Raw genomic sequence first — 15972 nt, 5'->3', positions numbered from 1 at the left:
GTCATGCTCCCGGAACTGCTTCTGTGTACAACTGTTGGCGCAAGCTAGATTAAAGTGATTATTACGTTTTGAATATGGATATTTTTCTTACAAAAACGCATCGATTCGCTGCAGGAGGCCTTTGTTCAACCACCGGAGCCGTGTGAGACACTTTTTGTATGGATGGGTGCTTTTTATTGAACTTCTTTTGGACTGATGCATGCAACACCCGCTAAGTGGCATTAAACAGCTTGAAAGATCAAAGACCATTTTTAATATAACTCCGACTGGATTCGTCTGAAAGAAGAAAGTCATATACACCTAGGATGACTTGAGGGCGAGTCCTTTATGGGCTAATTTTCATTTTTGGGTGAACTAACCCTTTAAATATCTCTAAATGTTGGAGCTAATGAATTCATAAATAATGCAACAATTCAAGGTAGCATAACAAATTCTACCATGATGTGTAAAAATTTTTACATTTTAAATAATATAACATTTTCTCACATTTCACTAATGGAAATTATCTTTTTGTTGATTTGGCTGGAAATGTGTTTAATTTCTTACTGATTTACTGTCTTTTTGGTCAAATAAATGCAGCATATATGATTATATAAAAAACACGCACGCACACACACACACACACACACACATATATATATATATATTAAAAATAATAAAAAAATGTAAAATATATATACAATTTCAAATAATTATATTCAATATAAATATATAGTAAATGCAATGTATTCAAAAAGTCAAAAAAGGTGCAAAAATCAAGGTAGCATAGCAAATGTATAAATACTTATTTACATAGTTTACTAATGGGAATGAGCTTTTTATTAATCTGGTTGGAAATGCTTTTAATTGTCATGAATAAAACTAGTTATTTTATCTAGATTTTGGGTTGAAATATGACCCTGACAATTTGAACTTGAGCGGTTATGTTACATTAACTCATATGGAGGTTTAGATGTGCGGTTCCTGCACTCACTGCTGGGTCCCACAACATCTTTGGTGGGTCCTGGAGACATGGGCTCTGAGCAGTACTGACACAGACAGTCCTTGCCATTGAACGTAACTCTGTCTCCAGCAGGAAATGGTCTCCTGTAGGTCAGAAAATATACGATCCCTGTTAAATCTCCTCTCAGTGTTGGACTTACCATAAACCACAATGACAATGACTGTATAATGTCCTGTGTGTGTGTGTCCATAGGCTCTTACTTGAAGATTGGTGTGTGTGTGTGTGTATGTGTGTGTGTGTGAGTGTCCATAGGCTCTTACTTGAAGATTGGTGTGTGTGTGTGTGTATGTGTGTGTGTGTGAGTGTCCATAGGCTCTTACTTGAAGATTGGTGTGTGTGTGTGTGTATGTGTGTGTGTGTGAGTGTCCATAGGCTCTTACTTGAAGATTGGTGTGTGTGTGTGTGTATGTGTGTGTGTGTGAGTGTCCATAGGCTCTTACTTGAAGATTGGTGTGTGTGTGTGTGTATGTGTGTGTGTGTGAGTGTCCATAGGCTCTTACTTGAAGATTGGTGTGTGTGTGTGTGTATGTGTGTGTGTGTGAGTGTCCATAGGCTCTTACTTGAAGATTGGTGTGTGTGTGTGTGTATGTGTGTGTGTGTGAGTGTCCATAGGCTCTTACTTGAAGAATGGTGTGTGTGTGTGTGTGTGTGTGTGTGTGTGTGTGTCCATAGGCTCTCACTTGAAGATTGGTGTGTGTGTGTGTGTGAGTGTGTGTTTGTGAGTGCCCATAGGCTCTTACTTGAAGAATGGTGTCCACAATATTTGTGAGAAACACCTAAACGTAAAGTTAAATGATATTTAAATGAAATGTAAACAAAGAGTGTCTTGAGCTATGAATGAGAAAGATCTAAGTAATAAAACTTTTCTCAGGGATGGCAAGTAAATTAATGAGACCTATTCAGACCTTTAGTTTGGAGGAGTGCATCTCATTCTTATTAGGTTGTGTGTGTGTGTGTGTGTGTGTGTGAGTGTCCATAGGCTCTTACTTGCAGATTGTGCACACAAAGCATGTTGGGTGGTAGGTCTTGCCGAGCGCAGTCACCACCTCCCCTTCCACAAACTCTCCACAGATGTTACAGAGGGTGCCGTGGATACGCTGGTAGTCCAGAGTGCACAGATATTCTCCATTCTTCATGAAGAATCCTCCCTGAGCCAGATCGCATCCACATACTAAAGCAAAACACAAACAAATGCATGCTTTTTATGAATTATGATCAAAATGTTACAAGGGTGTAGAATTTAGTAGGGATGCTAGGGACATGTCCCTACCAATATCCAGTGACTAGTCTCACTTTATTTGCATCTCTGATTTAAACTTCAGTAGCCAAAATGGCAGAGGAAATAAATGTGAATTTGAATAGTGTGCAGTATTGATCAAAATTGTTTACTTAAGTTCACGTGTGGCATTTTTTGTTGCAATAAAATGTTTAATTAAAATATATGTAAGTAAATACTGCTGTTTATTACTGTATACTGATATACAGTACTGAACTATATACTGCAATTTGAAAAATATGCCCTGAATATTTTAACCAAAATATAGGTAAAATATTCAGAGCATACAGAGTATTTTATTTCTTACATGAAAACTTTTGAATGCAATTGCTGTTTAGCCAAAATTATGGTTTCTATAAATTAATAAAAAGCACGCTTTTAAGCTGGTTCAGTGCACAAAGATCAAAGTACATAAATATAGAGATATATCTTAATGATGCCCACTGCATCTCTCTATATATATTTATTTATTTATATATTTTAGCTATATAGCCCAGTCATGTTGGAGCTCAATATAGCCCCAGTCCTAACTCATTTTTCAAAAATATTTTGTAAAAAAAAGTCACAAAGATTTGGAACAACAGCCGGTGAACAAATTATGACAAAAACTTGGGGGTAAACCTTGATTTTGCAAAGGATATAATGTTTTCTTTATCATGCATTTCTGTTCTTGTAACAGGATAATGCAGCATAATTGGCGCACAAGAAATAGCAACTGTAAAAACAAACCTCAGTGGAGGACAATGGCCAGACCATGATCTTGAGAAAACATAATAGTCAGAAAACCTTGAAATGTCTAATCTGAACCAACAGGCTATATCTGAAACATATTTAGAGCTCATTGTGTTTCATTTTAAGCTCTTAAGAGCTCCTTTGGCCACTTTCTGTTTGGAGTCTGGTTTTCCAAAACACTAACACAAAAACAATACTGATATGTAACCATCTTTCATGGCTTTCCGCACCTCATTCTGGGTCCCTGTGGGGAGACTCGAGGCCGTGACTATTGCAGCGTGTGAGATTTACAGAGAGAACAAGCAAGTGGAAGTATAATAGACGTGAACAATGTGTACGTACTGTAGTATGCAGGAGAGCTCTGCAGTGCTGTTATGTAACTGACTCCAGTGTTTCTCATAGCCTTCTACACCTTCTACAATGAGTTTTTGCACTGAGAAACTTTTGCAGGGGCTGTATGAGGACAACTCAAACCCATGGTAGTTTCACAGATCATGTGAGAGAAATATGAATTATAAATATGCAAATTACATGTATTATTTTAATACTATAATTGAATAACATACTATTTACTATGGAAAAGTGTATTTAATGCAACTTTAACACAAGTAAAAGGGTCTAAGAGCAAAAAAAGACACAAAAATATTCATCCCAGCATCCCTAAGTTAACCTGAACCAAAAAACGCACCACAACAATATCAGTCTACTAGGGAATAAACAATATGACAGCATGTCCTTTGAAAATGTGGAAATCATCACTGAATCATTTGATCTGATGAATAAATGAATAAGAAATGGACTCACAGACAGACACATTTCCTACAAGCCGACTTCCATCTCTGGACGACCCAGACACAAAAGAATTAATTAACTTCAAGATTCAGATTTTAAACTTTTATTCATTTCATTCTGAGCTCATAGTTTTAGTTTTAACTTTAAAATTACATGCATTTGTATGTGTTTTAAGAAATTTAAGAATGATGTAAACATTTTCTAAATATAAACTCTTAAAAATAGATATGCAATTGGAAAACTGAAATGTTCATGCATTAAAAAATATTTAAAATGCTTAAATATAATTTAATAATAATTTATGCATTTAGCAGACACTTTTATCCAAAGTGACTTACAGTGCATTCAGGCTATAAATTTTTTTTACCAGTATGTGTAATAAATATGTCTTTTGTTCTTCAAAAAACACTTTCTTAAAGGATTAGTTCACCTCAAAATGAACATTTTCTGAAAGTTTACTCACCCTCAGGCCATCCAAGATGAAGATGAATTTGTTTCATCATCTGAACAGATTTGGAGAAATGTAGCATTCCATCACTTGCTCACCAATGGATCCTCTGCAGTGAATGGGTGCCGTCAGAATCAGAGTCCAAACAGCTGATAAAAACATCACAATAATCCACAAGTAATCCATACGACTCCAGTACATTACTTAACATCTTGTGAAGAAAAAAAGCAAAAAAAAAGAAAAGATAAATACATTTTTAATTTCCTCCCTCTCCATAATTTTGCTTTCTCCAGTGAAAAAGTATCTTCTGAATAAGGAGAAAAGAATATACAAAGATCAAGCACCATTTACAAGTGAAAACAGTCCAAAACTGTTCTAAACAAATATTTTGGTGGATTTTGGTGTTAGAGAATAACAGGGGATGGATTTTTTTTTCACTGGAGAAAACAATATTATGGATTATGAACTCGCATTTTTGTCAGAAGTGACAGTGTAAAGTTAAAATGCCTTAATGATGTATTTTTTCTTACAAACATGCAGCTTTTCCCTTCACAAGATGTTAATTGATGGACTGGAGTCGTATGGACTACTTGTGGATTATTGTGATGTTTTTATCAGCTGTTTGGGCTCTCATTCTGACGGCACCCATTCACTGCAGAGGATCCATTGGTGTGATCCATTAGTGATGTAACGCTAAATTTCTCCAAATCTGTTCTGATTATAAAAACAAACACATCGACATCTTGAATGGCCTAAAGGTGAGTCAAATTTTAAGCAAATTTTCATTTTGGGTAAACCATTCCTTTAATACACATGGGTCTTATTGTACATAATTCGTCACATTATGGAAGTAAAGCAGGTTGTGTGCCTACAAACACAGAAAATAATGATCTAGTCGTCTTTAGTCTGCTCTGAAATGATTAGATGATTAGATAAGATGATTATTATTACACAGATTTACAGTAAGGATGGCATAATCCCTGAGGGTGTTGAACACAAATTAGATGATTAGCTCTTACACTGATTATCTGCTCAGATTACTACAGGTCATGTTCAAATTCAACTCCAGTTTCTGTGTAGTCTGATCAAGAGTTGGCACAAAAGAGTTTAATATCTCATTCTCATTCTCACCTTGCACATTTATAATTTAAGAACTGTTAAATCCCTAGTTCAAAAATAGGCCTGCTGAGTCACTCTTTCTATCTTTTCCTCAGTCAATGTCATTTTGTCTCTGTCTGTGATTTATTTAGAGGCTAGTGAGGTCAGAGAATGGCATGAACTCAGTCCTGTGTGAGGAAAAAAGGGCTGGGTGAGGTATTAAATATTCAACATACCGTATATCTGAGATCTTTCTGTCTAGCTGAAGCTAAAAAGCACAACAAAACCAACAAACGATGACAAATCAGGCTGCTTAGTGCTAAAAATTTCCATATATGTAATATGTTACTTTTTAAGTAAAGCAATTATTTAAGTGATACACTATTTTTAAAAGTAACTTTTTAAAAGTGTTCCCCAAAAACACCTTCAGTGTGACAGAAAGAAAGTATTTATCAAAGTCATGTTTCAACGTATAATTTAGCCCTGTGACTGTAAAATAATCAAATAAAAATTATATATATATATATATTTAACTGTTTTCATTTATTCCCTTAATATTTCTAATATTACAGTGAAAAAAATAAGAAACATATTTCATGTTGAAAGTCGGTGCCTGAAACAGGCTAAAGCTTCTTATATTACTGAAATAAATGAACTTTTCCACGACATTCTAATTTATTGAGATGCACCTGTATATATATATATACACACACACACACACATACACACACATATTATTGCAAATTAGTTTTGTAGAAAACTTCAATTTTATTTTATTTTATTTGAGATGGAGCAGTGCAGGAACTGTCCAGCATACATCTGTACTTCAATTCTGATCACTACATAAATTCTATATTGTGTTATTTCATAGTTTTGATGACGATTAATCTAAAATGTGAACAACAAAAATGTACAAACTTTGACCTGTAGTGTATATATGTACAAGGCTCCTTCCATTAATCAATCCCCAAAAATTGTCACGCGCCACATATTAGATGTGACTGTGTCAGTCAGCTTTACTGGTTCTCACAGCGCAGATCTTACATCATAATGCTGCTCTCTCTAACTGAAGTGGGACAGCGGGACAGAGGGAAAGTCTCTGGGTTAATTGGATCACAGCTCAGGCATGACAGGATTTACTTCGCAATGTAGGACTGTATTATATCCAGGACTATACGTGACTCAAGGGTTGCTGACAAAATAGTCAGCATAATCTTGAGTGTTTTGTTAAAAGCAGATGGATTTGGTGGGATTACTATAATGACCCTGAGTGACGTGGTAAATCAGACACTATGTCAGTAATGTCACATAATAACCCTTGTCTTAAAAAAACAAAAAAAAAACAGAAAAAAGTTATGTTAAAAATATGTATATTTCAAAGTCATATGAGCCTTATGATTTGAAATTAGCATTAAACAATGATTTCAGTAGTCCATAAATGAATAAAAAAACAAGTTAATAAAATATACTTATTACATTTTTGTTAATATAAAGATTTTAGGTTAAAATGTACATAAAGAGTGTATACTGTACGTTCTAGTTGTTCATTGTATCATTCAACAACTTAACCCTGTAATAAAATATAATAATTACAATGTTTAAATGAATTATAAATAAAATAAAGTTCATGTTGTCTACTGCCATGTAAATTGTGACTCACTGTTGTTGGTAACCTCACCTGTCCATAGAGAGGTAATGCTATATTAACACTAGATTCTGAGAAACACATGCTAAACAGGTCAAGCTGGAGCTCATCTATAATAGTAACACAGTGATCCTGAATTCTTGCAGGAGAGATGAGTCATAGGAGACGCACACAAGAGGTGTTAAGACAGCCTTCAGAAACATTTATAGGAAAAACTCAGCAAACCAGAACTTACAGAATCTCAGACAGGGAGGATTTCACTTTGAATATGCAACCAAATGCACAAAAACTGTCAAAAACTGTCTACTTAACATTGTTCAGTAAAATGAAAAGAAAATTAATTTCTTATGCTTTTCTTTTGATTTTGTGCATGGTAAAATATGACCCAGACATGTTATTAGATTGTTGTGCTTTCAGTTTAAGAGCTACAAAATAGACAACAGGAAAAGTCCAGTATATACCTCTCCTTTTCTAAAGACTAATAGATTCGGTCTCTGAATATTTCGCACATATCATAATTCTAATTTACATCTCTTCCTCATTCAGCATTTGGCTTCATGGCACTCAATATCTCCAATATATGTAATAGGGACTGACAGTTTGTATATGTGCATAAGACATTCATTCACTCACCTTTGCATGTGAAGCACTTGATGTGGAAGTGTTTGGCCTGCACTCGTAACACCTCTCCCTTGCACACCTCCTCACATTTAGCACAGCGTATCAAAGGCTTCTCCGTCTGGTGGTGAGCTTCCTGTGTATGGGCCACTGTACAGAAAGAACACAAAATGTGTCATTGTCTGTACTAGTACTTACAGAGCAATAGCGCAAGTATGTGTGGAATATGAGATGCTTGTGCAGAGCTACTGCATGTGAAATACAATATTCCATTCATTAACATAGTCCACTTTGGCCTGTATTACAAAGCCAAGCTTAAGTACACTTCTGTGCAAGGTTTAAGGTCAGAGGTTTTTTTTTTTTTTTTGTGGAAAGGATGCATTAAAATTATGAAAAGTGAAGTGAAGACATTTATAATGTTTAAAAAATATACACATTTACATAAAAATATGTTGTTCTTTGGAACTTTCTATTCATCAAAGAATCCTGAAAAATAAAGTGTATTATGGTTGGTTTCCAACAAAAATAAGCAGCACATCTGTAACATTTAAAAAAATCTTACCACAAACTTCTGGATAGTAGTGTATGTCTAAACAAAACAAGTATCACTGCACCTTTGAAATCAAATTGCAAACAGTGCTGAAAACATAAAAAGGTCACAAGACTGTATAAATGCATGTCTCTGCCTCCAATAAAATCCATACAGCAGATCCTGTACCATCAAATATCCCTTTCAAAAATACCACATCACCTCAGATGTCCACAAAACCTAAATATCAATTGTGCATTGAGACATATACGTATCCAAAACATCCTCTACTATAGTGATCCTCTATTTGTCAAGGTTCTGCATTGGCATTGATGGTTTCATGAAGAAGTCTTTCCATTCCACAAAATGTTCCTTATAGTGGAAAAGTTTTCATATTGTTAAAATGCTCTTGACACTATAGAAAAAAGTGGTCATTTTTAAGAACTGTTCACTGAAAGGTTATTTGGGGAAACCAAATGGTTCTTCTTATGGTGAAAACCCCCATTTGGAGGCTTTATTTTTAAGTGTACTCCATTCTAACGTACCATTCCCTCTCTCAGCTGAGTCTACACTAATCCAGGAGGAGCGACTGATTCTGTCCCGGAGTGTCGAGCATCAAACACAGACAGACAAGGGCACCAGTGCATGTGTGCTGGATTGTACGAGTCTCGTGGGACATTCATTTCGCAGACGCAGACTTTTTTCATACATATTTATGAGGCGACTCTCTTTCCCTGCCCCCTTTCCACACACTCTCCACCCTCCGGTCCCAGGCCAAACAAAGCACTGGAAAGTGGGATCAGAGCCGTATCTCTCACTGCCAGAGCTAAAGCACCATTATCCTCCAAACATATTCAGTATTCATGAAAATATCAATGAAATTGCATTTAAAAACATGAAAAAGGGGAACAAGTACAGTGAGATAAAATGTAAATGAACCAGTCTCAATTGTTTCCTTGCTTTTATGAGATTAAAACAAGATTTGAGTGGTGCTTGCTCATGCAAAATTCACTGACAAGATGCTATGGTGTTGTGGATGTTGCTAGGGTATTTCTTTTATTTATTTATTTGACTATATTAGTAGGACAGTGTAGAAGTGACCTAAATTTCATATATATATATATATATATATATATATATATTAATTACAGAATACACTGTAAAAAATGTCATAATATTTCATGGTAAAAGACTGTAAAAATTATAAATATAAAAACTATTAATTGGTTAACGATAAGATCCCTTACCCTATATGGTGAAAAAAGTGAAAGAACCAGTAGTTAACTGTAAAAAATACAGTAGCAACATTTTAAGTTTTACAGACTGTACCTAAATTTACAGTTTAAAAAATGTCATTAACATCCAACCCTAATGTACTCTAATGAGAATTCTGGGAACATCAATTTACAGTTTTCACTGTGAAGTATAAACAACTTGTTTTTTGTTTGTTTTTGTTTTTTACTTCCTCAAACTGAACATTTCACAGTATTTTACTGTAAAATTACATGTAAATTTTTTATTATTAAACAAGTCTTATTATTTATGTTAAAAACATCTGCTCTGGTTTAGGGAAACAAGTAACTTTTTTTCAGGATTCTTTGATGAATAGAAAGTTCAAAAGAACATCCTTTATTTGAAATAGAAATCTTTTGCAACATTATAAATGTCTTTACTGCCACTTTTGATCAATTTAATGTATCCTTGCGAATAAAAAGTAATAATTTCTTAAAAAGACTCCTAAAATTCTACCAGGGAAAAAAAAACTGTTAACAGTAGTTCCCTTATGCTGTATGGTGAAAAACTGTAGTTGACCTAATGTAATTTTACAGTAAAATATTGTTAAATGTATAATTTTTGGAAGTGAAAATGTGACGATCCAGTGTGCGTTCCCAAAAAACAGGTCATCTTATAATTTACACATAGATATTCTGGTCTCTAGATATGAACCAGGTCCTTATGGAAGCCTGTAAAAAATCAATAAAAAAAGTAACTGTGACTTTATATCTCACAATTGCAAGCTTATTTCTGTCGTATAACCATTCTTACAGTCTACAAGCCATATAAATGACTCACTAATGTAAAAAACTGCACTGATGGGTCCCACATGCTTAGTAGCAATAATACAGGAGAGTAGATGACAGCTACTGTACTTCAAGTACTTCATCCAAACTCTTAGTGAAGCTTTATAGAACACTTCCTCCACACAAGCAGGCATTTATGCTGATTAAGCTCAGAAGTGGCACAAGATTAAGTGGGCTGGTCAGAAGAGTTAACCTCTAGCTCTGAGAGCACAGCATTACTGATATTACATCAGCATCACAGACACTACAGCCCGACTGACTCGCTCTACTCACTACAGACAGCTGCCTTCACTGGGATGAATCGAGATTGGTGTATGATAGGGAATGCAATTCATTTCAAAAGAGTTTTGCACTAGCATGTTGCTAAGCTAACAACACAATACTCTAGTAACTAGAGAAATACACAGAATACACAAAGATGGAGTACATTTTTATCAATACTTACAACATTTGTCCAGATTCATCTATCATTTTATATTTATTTGCTTCCCTGCAAGCTCAGTACAGTTCTTTATAGGATTGGCTTCTCATGAAGGGTACATGCAATTCCTTAGAATTTGGACAAAAATACCATGGCATTAACATTAAATTTACCATGTTTTTGGGCCTTAAATTCCAAAGTACACTACCCTTCAAACTTTTTTTGGTAAGAATTTTTTATGTTTTTGAAAAAAAAAAATCTCTTATGCTCACCACGGCTATATATTTATTTGATCAAAATACTATAAAAAAACAGCAGTACTGAGAAATAGCTTATTTCTATTTAAATCTAATTTAAAATCTAATTTAATCCTGTAAACTGAATTTTCAGCATCATTACTCCAGTCTTCAGTGTCACATCATCCTCAATCAATCATTCTAATTTGCTGATTTGATGATTAGCAATGTTGAAAGAACAGCATTTATTTAAAAGAGAAATATTTTACATTATACATTATAAATGTCTTTACTGTAATTTTTTGATCAATTTAATACAACCTTCAAAAAACAAACAAAAAATATATAATAATGACTGCTTATAATTATGCTTATTATAATTACTGCTGATTAGGCTATATAAGAGTGGAGATGTTTTGTTTGTTGTGTATCAAACTTGGTAGAAACTAACCAAATTAAATGCCACCATGGGCACCAAGTGCAAAATAAAAATAAAAACAAAATAAAAAAAAATAGTATTTTATTATAAAAAAATATCTTACTTTTACATGGTGATTTTATATGACAATTTTAGCAGTGTTTGCTTGTCCCTTTATGTATAAAAATAGAAATCCTTGGCACTTTTTAGACATTTTTATGCCAGCAACCCAATACTGTAGTATCACATTATTACATATTATCAAATTACTTTTGATTTTGATTATTTAAAAGGAAAGAGCTAAATATATTCTCAAATAAATCAATAACAGAAGTCTATAAGGATATAAATCTATAAGGACAAATCTTAAAATAATTAACTTGGTACATTTTTAAATCAAGTGTACCTACATGTGAACTCTCAGAAAAAAAGGTACAAAAGTTGTCACTGGGGTGGTACCTTTTCAAAAGGCGCAACTTTGTACCTAAAGAGTCCATGTTGGTACCTTAAAGGTTCATATTAGTATCCAAAGTGTACATCTTAGTATCTAAAAGGTACAAAAGTGTACCTTTTGAAAAGGTAGCGCCCCAGTGACAGCTTTTGTACCTTTTTTTCTGAGAGTGTGGATGCATACAAATATAAATTTTACACTTGCAGTCTTCCCTCTGCAGTATTAAAACAAGACTGTAATAAATGTTCCATTTATATTCATTAGTCAGTGCTGGAAATGAACCTAAACACTGCGTCTCTGCAGATGAACTGCAGCAGGGATGAGACGTCTTTAAAGAGACACCCTAAAAGCGAAAGAGGCCACTGCAGGCGAGACACAACAATGGCCTCTACCTTCCTGTGAGTGTTGCTATGGCGACGGCTGCGGTCTGCGCGTGTCTACCTCACGCTTCTGCATCCCATTTAAAACTGCAACACTGCCGAAACAACGGAGATGTGCCACAAACTCAGATTAAACAATCCCACAAATAACTGACCGACAGCTCTGATCCAATAACCTGCAGACCTGACAGGTACGACTCTTTCTCTTATATAACAGTTCCTGTGATTCAGATAGCACACGGTGCAACCTGGACATAAACTAAGATCATCAACATGTGTTGAGCCAATACAGCATCACAATCACCTTAAATAAGAGGTGGGATCAATCCAGCATCTCTGCAGATGAAGAACAGCATGTGATCCTCAAGATTCACTTCTGATAAACCTCTTGAAATGTATAGAAGTGACTATTTACTCTTAAAAGCGTGCATTGTGACCACATTGAGATTTAAAGATGGTCAGTAACTCTCGCCAAAACACACACACTCAATTACCTTTCTTCTTGACCATGACCATCAGATGAATCAATAATCAGCAGCGGTAGAGTCGTATCCAGTGAGATGAGAAATGCAGCATCCAAATAGCAGAGCAAAAAAATCTAATACGGATGAATAAAAGAGGAAAACGTGAATGACAGAAAGCTGAACGTGTCCTATAACAACAGAGGCAGACGGGCGCGTGCCTGCTCCCCTGTACCCCTCTGTCTCCTCCTGACGCCCCCACCCTCCCTCCATCCCTCCGTCCGTCTGTCCCATCCCCCTTTCTGTCTCATTAATCTGAGGACTCGCCCATCTTCCTCTGCAGTCTAGAAGTTACCGGCTCTGCCAAGCAGTAGCTGCCAATTTGGCTGATTACACTAAAAGCAAGCATTTAACAAGTCAAGTGGTTCAGGGTTAATATATATATATATATATATATATATTAGCTGACAAAAATGGGTAAAACACTAAAATAAAATAACAAATAAATAACTGAATAAAATCACACTCTTCACCTTTAAATGTTAATTTTAAAATGTTAAATGTACTTTTTTTCTAAACTACTACACACAAAATGTCATACCCTGACTGATATATAAGATAAACCACAAAAACAGCTCTAAACTCTATGAAAAGCAAATAAAATAAACATCTAAAGCACAGAACAGGCCTAAAATATATAAATAGAAATAAAATATATAAATGGCACTAAATAAATAAATAAATATTTGAAAATTGAAATAAAAATATTAAAATACATAAAAAAATAAAAATAAAAATATTCTTCACTTCAAAAATCATTTGCCCAACATATGCAGTCAGAATAACTAAACAGCCAAGTCAGCGACTGTGCGGAGACAGACCGGCCGTGCCGTCTTCACCTGACGAATCCTTACAGATCACACAGGCTTGTCTGGATTATGAGAGCAGACATGACATGATCTGGTTTTAATCCACCATGAATATCCCTGTGATCCTATTAGCCTCATCACAGTACAACAGCTGTCTGAGTGACGCTCTACATTACCAGAAAGGACTCATGACGAAACAAAACATTCTGCAAGTAACATATAAATTGTACATATAAAGTAACAAGCATAAACTAAAAGCAAAGCAGAATGAACTTTTCTGATTGTGAATATCTGGTTAACTTGCTTGTAAGTGCCAAAAAACAATAAAGTCAAAGATTTAACATCACTACCCTGGAAAATGTTTAGCAAATGTAATCATTATTTCTTCTTCAAAAGTGCGTATTCAATGTAAACACAGCGTATCTTCCAGGTTTACCGGCACATCCCCAAAGGCAATCAGAATGAATCTGAAGATTTCAGACAGCTTTTTCTGTGCGATTCGCATCAGGTGGCGAGCGAATAGGCGATCTGTTGGTGAGACTAGATCAGAGGGAACTTGAGGATCATCAACCAGAGAAGGCTGCTTGACCCCTTCGAAGCATCAATGGACGCCTTTCCGTAAGTAAAAACATATTTTACCTCATCATAGACTGGTTTAGTGCACAGCTAACACATTATTTCTCGTGAAAACAATTTGGAAACATTTGTTTTGGTACACTAACAAGACGACATGCAGTTCTGCATCCAATTTAGATCTTAAAATTATTTCACATGCATCAAACTCACAGCAATTTGTTCAAATGACTATGCAAAAGCACTGCACTATTAAATAATTATGACTCACTGTTATTTACATAAGAGCATTTTCATTGATTTGTCATCCCATTAATAACACCGCTGCAAGACTCCACACTTACAGTGTGTCTCTGCCCTTCTCAGATGACCCTGTAAAAGCTCTTAGTTCTCCACTGTATGTCAGGAAGCACACTCCTCTCATTGGGCCAAACAGATCTATACAGTAGATTCTGGAAAGCAAGGCTGAGAAAAATGCAATTTGAAAATAAATCGACAAATATGTAGTTACAGGCCTTTTGCACAGGATGAGTGCAATGCAATGAAAGAAGGGTCGCAATTGATGCTTTTCGACTACTTTTAACTTGACTTAAAATGTAAAAAAAGAAATGTAGGTTTAACTAAGCGACTGTTGTTGTTTCATTGTCCCCATTATCTACAAGAAACACAATGACAATGGGAACAGACAGTTCAAATGTTTGGGGTCGGTAAGATTTTTTAATGTTTTTGAAAGAAGTCTTATGCTTTTTCAAGGCTGCATTTATTTGATCAAAAATACAGTAAAACTGTAATATTTACAATTTTATTATTACCATATGAAATGATGGTTTTCTGTTTGAATAGATTTTAAAATGTAATTTATTCCTGTGATGCAAAGCTGTATTTTCAGCATCACTACTCCAGTCTTGTGGAAACGGATACATGTTTTTACTTTTACTTTTATTCAGGATTCTCTGATGAATTAAAAATCTAAAGAACTGTATTTATTTAAAATTTAATTTTTTTGCACCATTATAAATTTCATTACTGTTACTTTTGACCAATTTAATGCATCCCTGCTGAATAACAGTATTCTTTTTTTTTTATTTTTATAATAAAAATAAACTTAAAAAATCTTATGGACCCCCAAATTTTTAACAGCAGAATAAGTAAAAATTTCTTCCTTAAGAAAATCAAAATTAAGTTCCGTTTCCACAGGCCACTGATCAGTATGTGTAAATCTTTACCAAAACATCAGCAAATCCCATTAAATCCAAAGACTGAGGAAATCTGACATGCTGGATTTGACTGCTGGTTCTCTTGTAATATTAAAGCCTTTTTGGTTGCCTCAAGCATGCTTGAAAAAGTTTACAGTTACATAAAACTTAAACTCATTTTCAACAGCAGTAACCATCATTTTTGACACCCGTGTATAGTGATTAATACATTGCATAATGCTCTTTCCTCTTCATACACACACCCAGAAAAGTTTTATGTGTCAAGATGTTTCCTGGCATTAAAGATGGGAACTACCTCTTGATTAGCATAATTAATTACTTTCATCCCATTAACAGCATGCAATCCCTTTTTAGCAATCGAGACAATCACTTTCATAATCTGCTTTAGCACACTAAAACCAGTGGAAACTCAAAGCACAGTGCACCACTAACATAAGCGAAGCATTTCTACTGAACGGAAAAGGGTTGACCAGCCATTAAACATCTGTTTGGACAGGATGATCTTATTTGTATGCATATACAAATTGTTCATTGTCCATTTTTGAACATTCGGAAAGACACTGACAAATACAATGTCCGTATGTATTGTATTGACAGTATCCAAAATGTATAGCCTTTCACATTTGCACAACTTTTAAAATTCTGTCAGAGTCAAGACCTTTTTATGAGAAAATCCAGACAGAAATTGTAAAAGTTGGTGGCCCTCTTTATATATATATATATA

General features: G+C 34.7%; 1 protein-coding gene across 1 annotated transcript in view; it reads right to left on the bottom strand.

Annotated features, from left to right (window-relative positions):
- ablim1a (actin binding LIM protein 1a) overlaps positions 1-15972 on the bottom strand; it is a 41567-nt gene that overhangs the window by 22129 nt on the left and 3466 nt on the right. Inside the window, exons 2-4 of the mRNA XM_016533600.1 lie at positions 7628-7762; positions 1991-2174; positions 974-1086 (exon numbers count right to left, since the gene is read on the bottom strand). Coding sequence (XP_016389086.1) covers positions 974-1086; positions 1991-2174; positions 7628-7762 — 432 coding nt within the window. The remainder of the gene's footprint in view (positions 1-973; positions 1087-1990; positions 2175-7627; positions 7763-15972) is intronic.

Source organism: Sinocyclocheilus rhinocerous, unplaced genomic scaffold (genome assembly GCF_001515625.1).
Source record: "Sinocyclocheilus rhinocerous isolate Xijiao unplaced genomic scaffold, SAMN03320098_v1.1 scaffold304, whole genome shotgun sequence".
In the NCBI taxonomy this organism is placed as follows: Eukaryota; Metazoa; Chordata; class Actinopteri; order Cypriniformes; family Cyprinidae; genus Sinocyclocheilus; species Sinocyclocheilus rhinocerous.
Note: the sequence above shows the minus strand (reverse complement) of the source record. Positions and strands in the feature narration are given on the sequence as shown.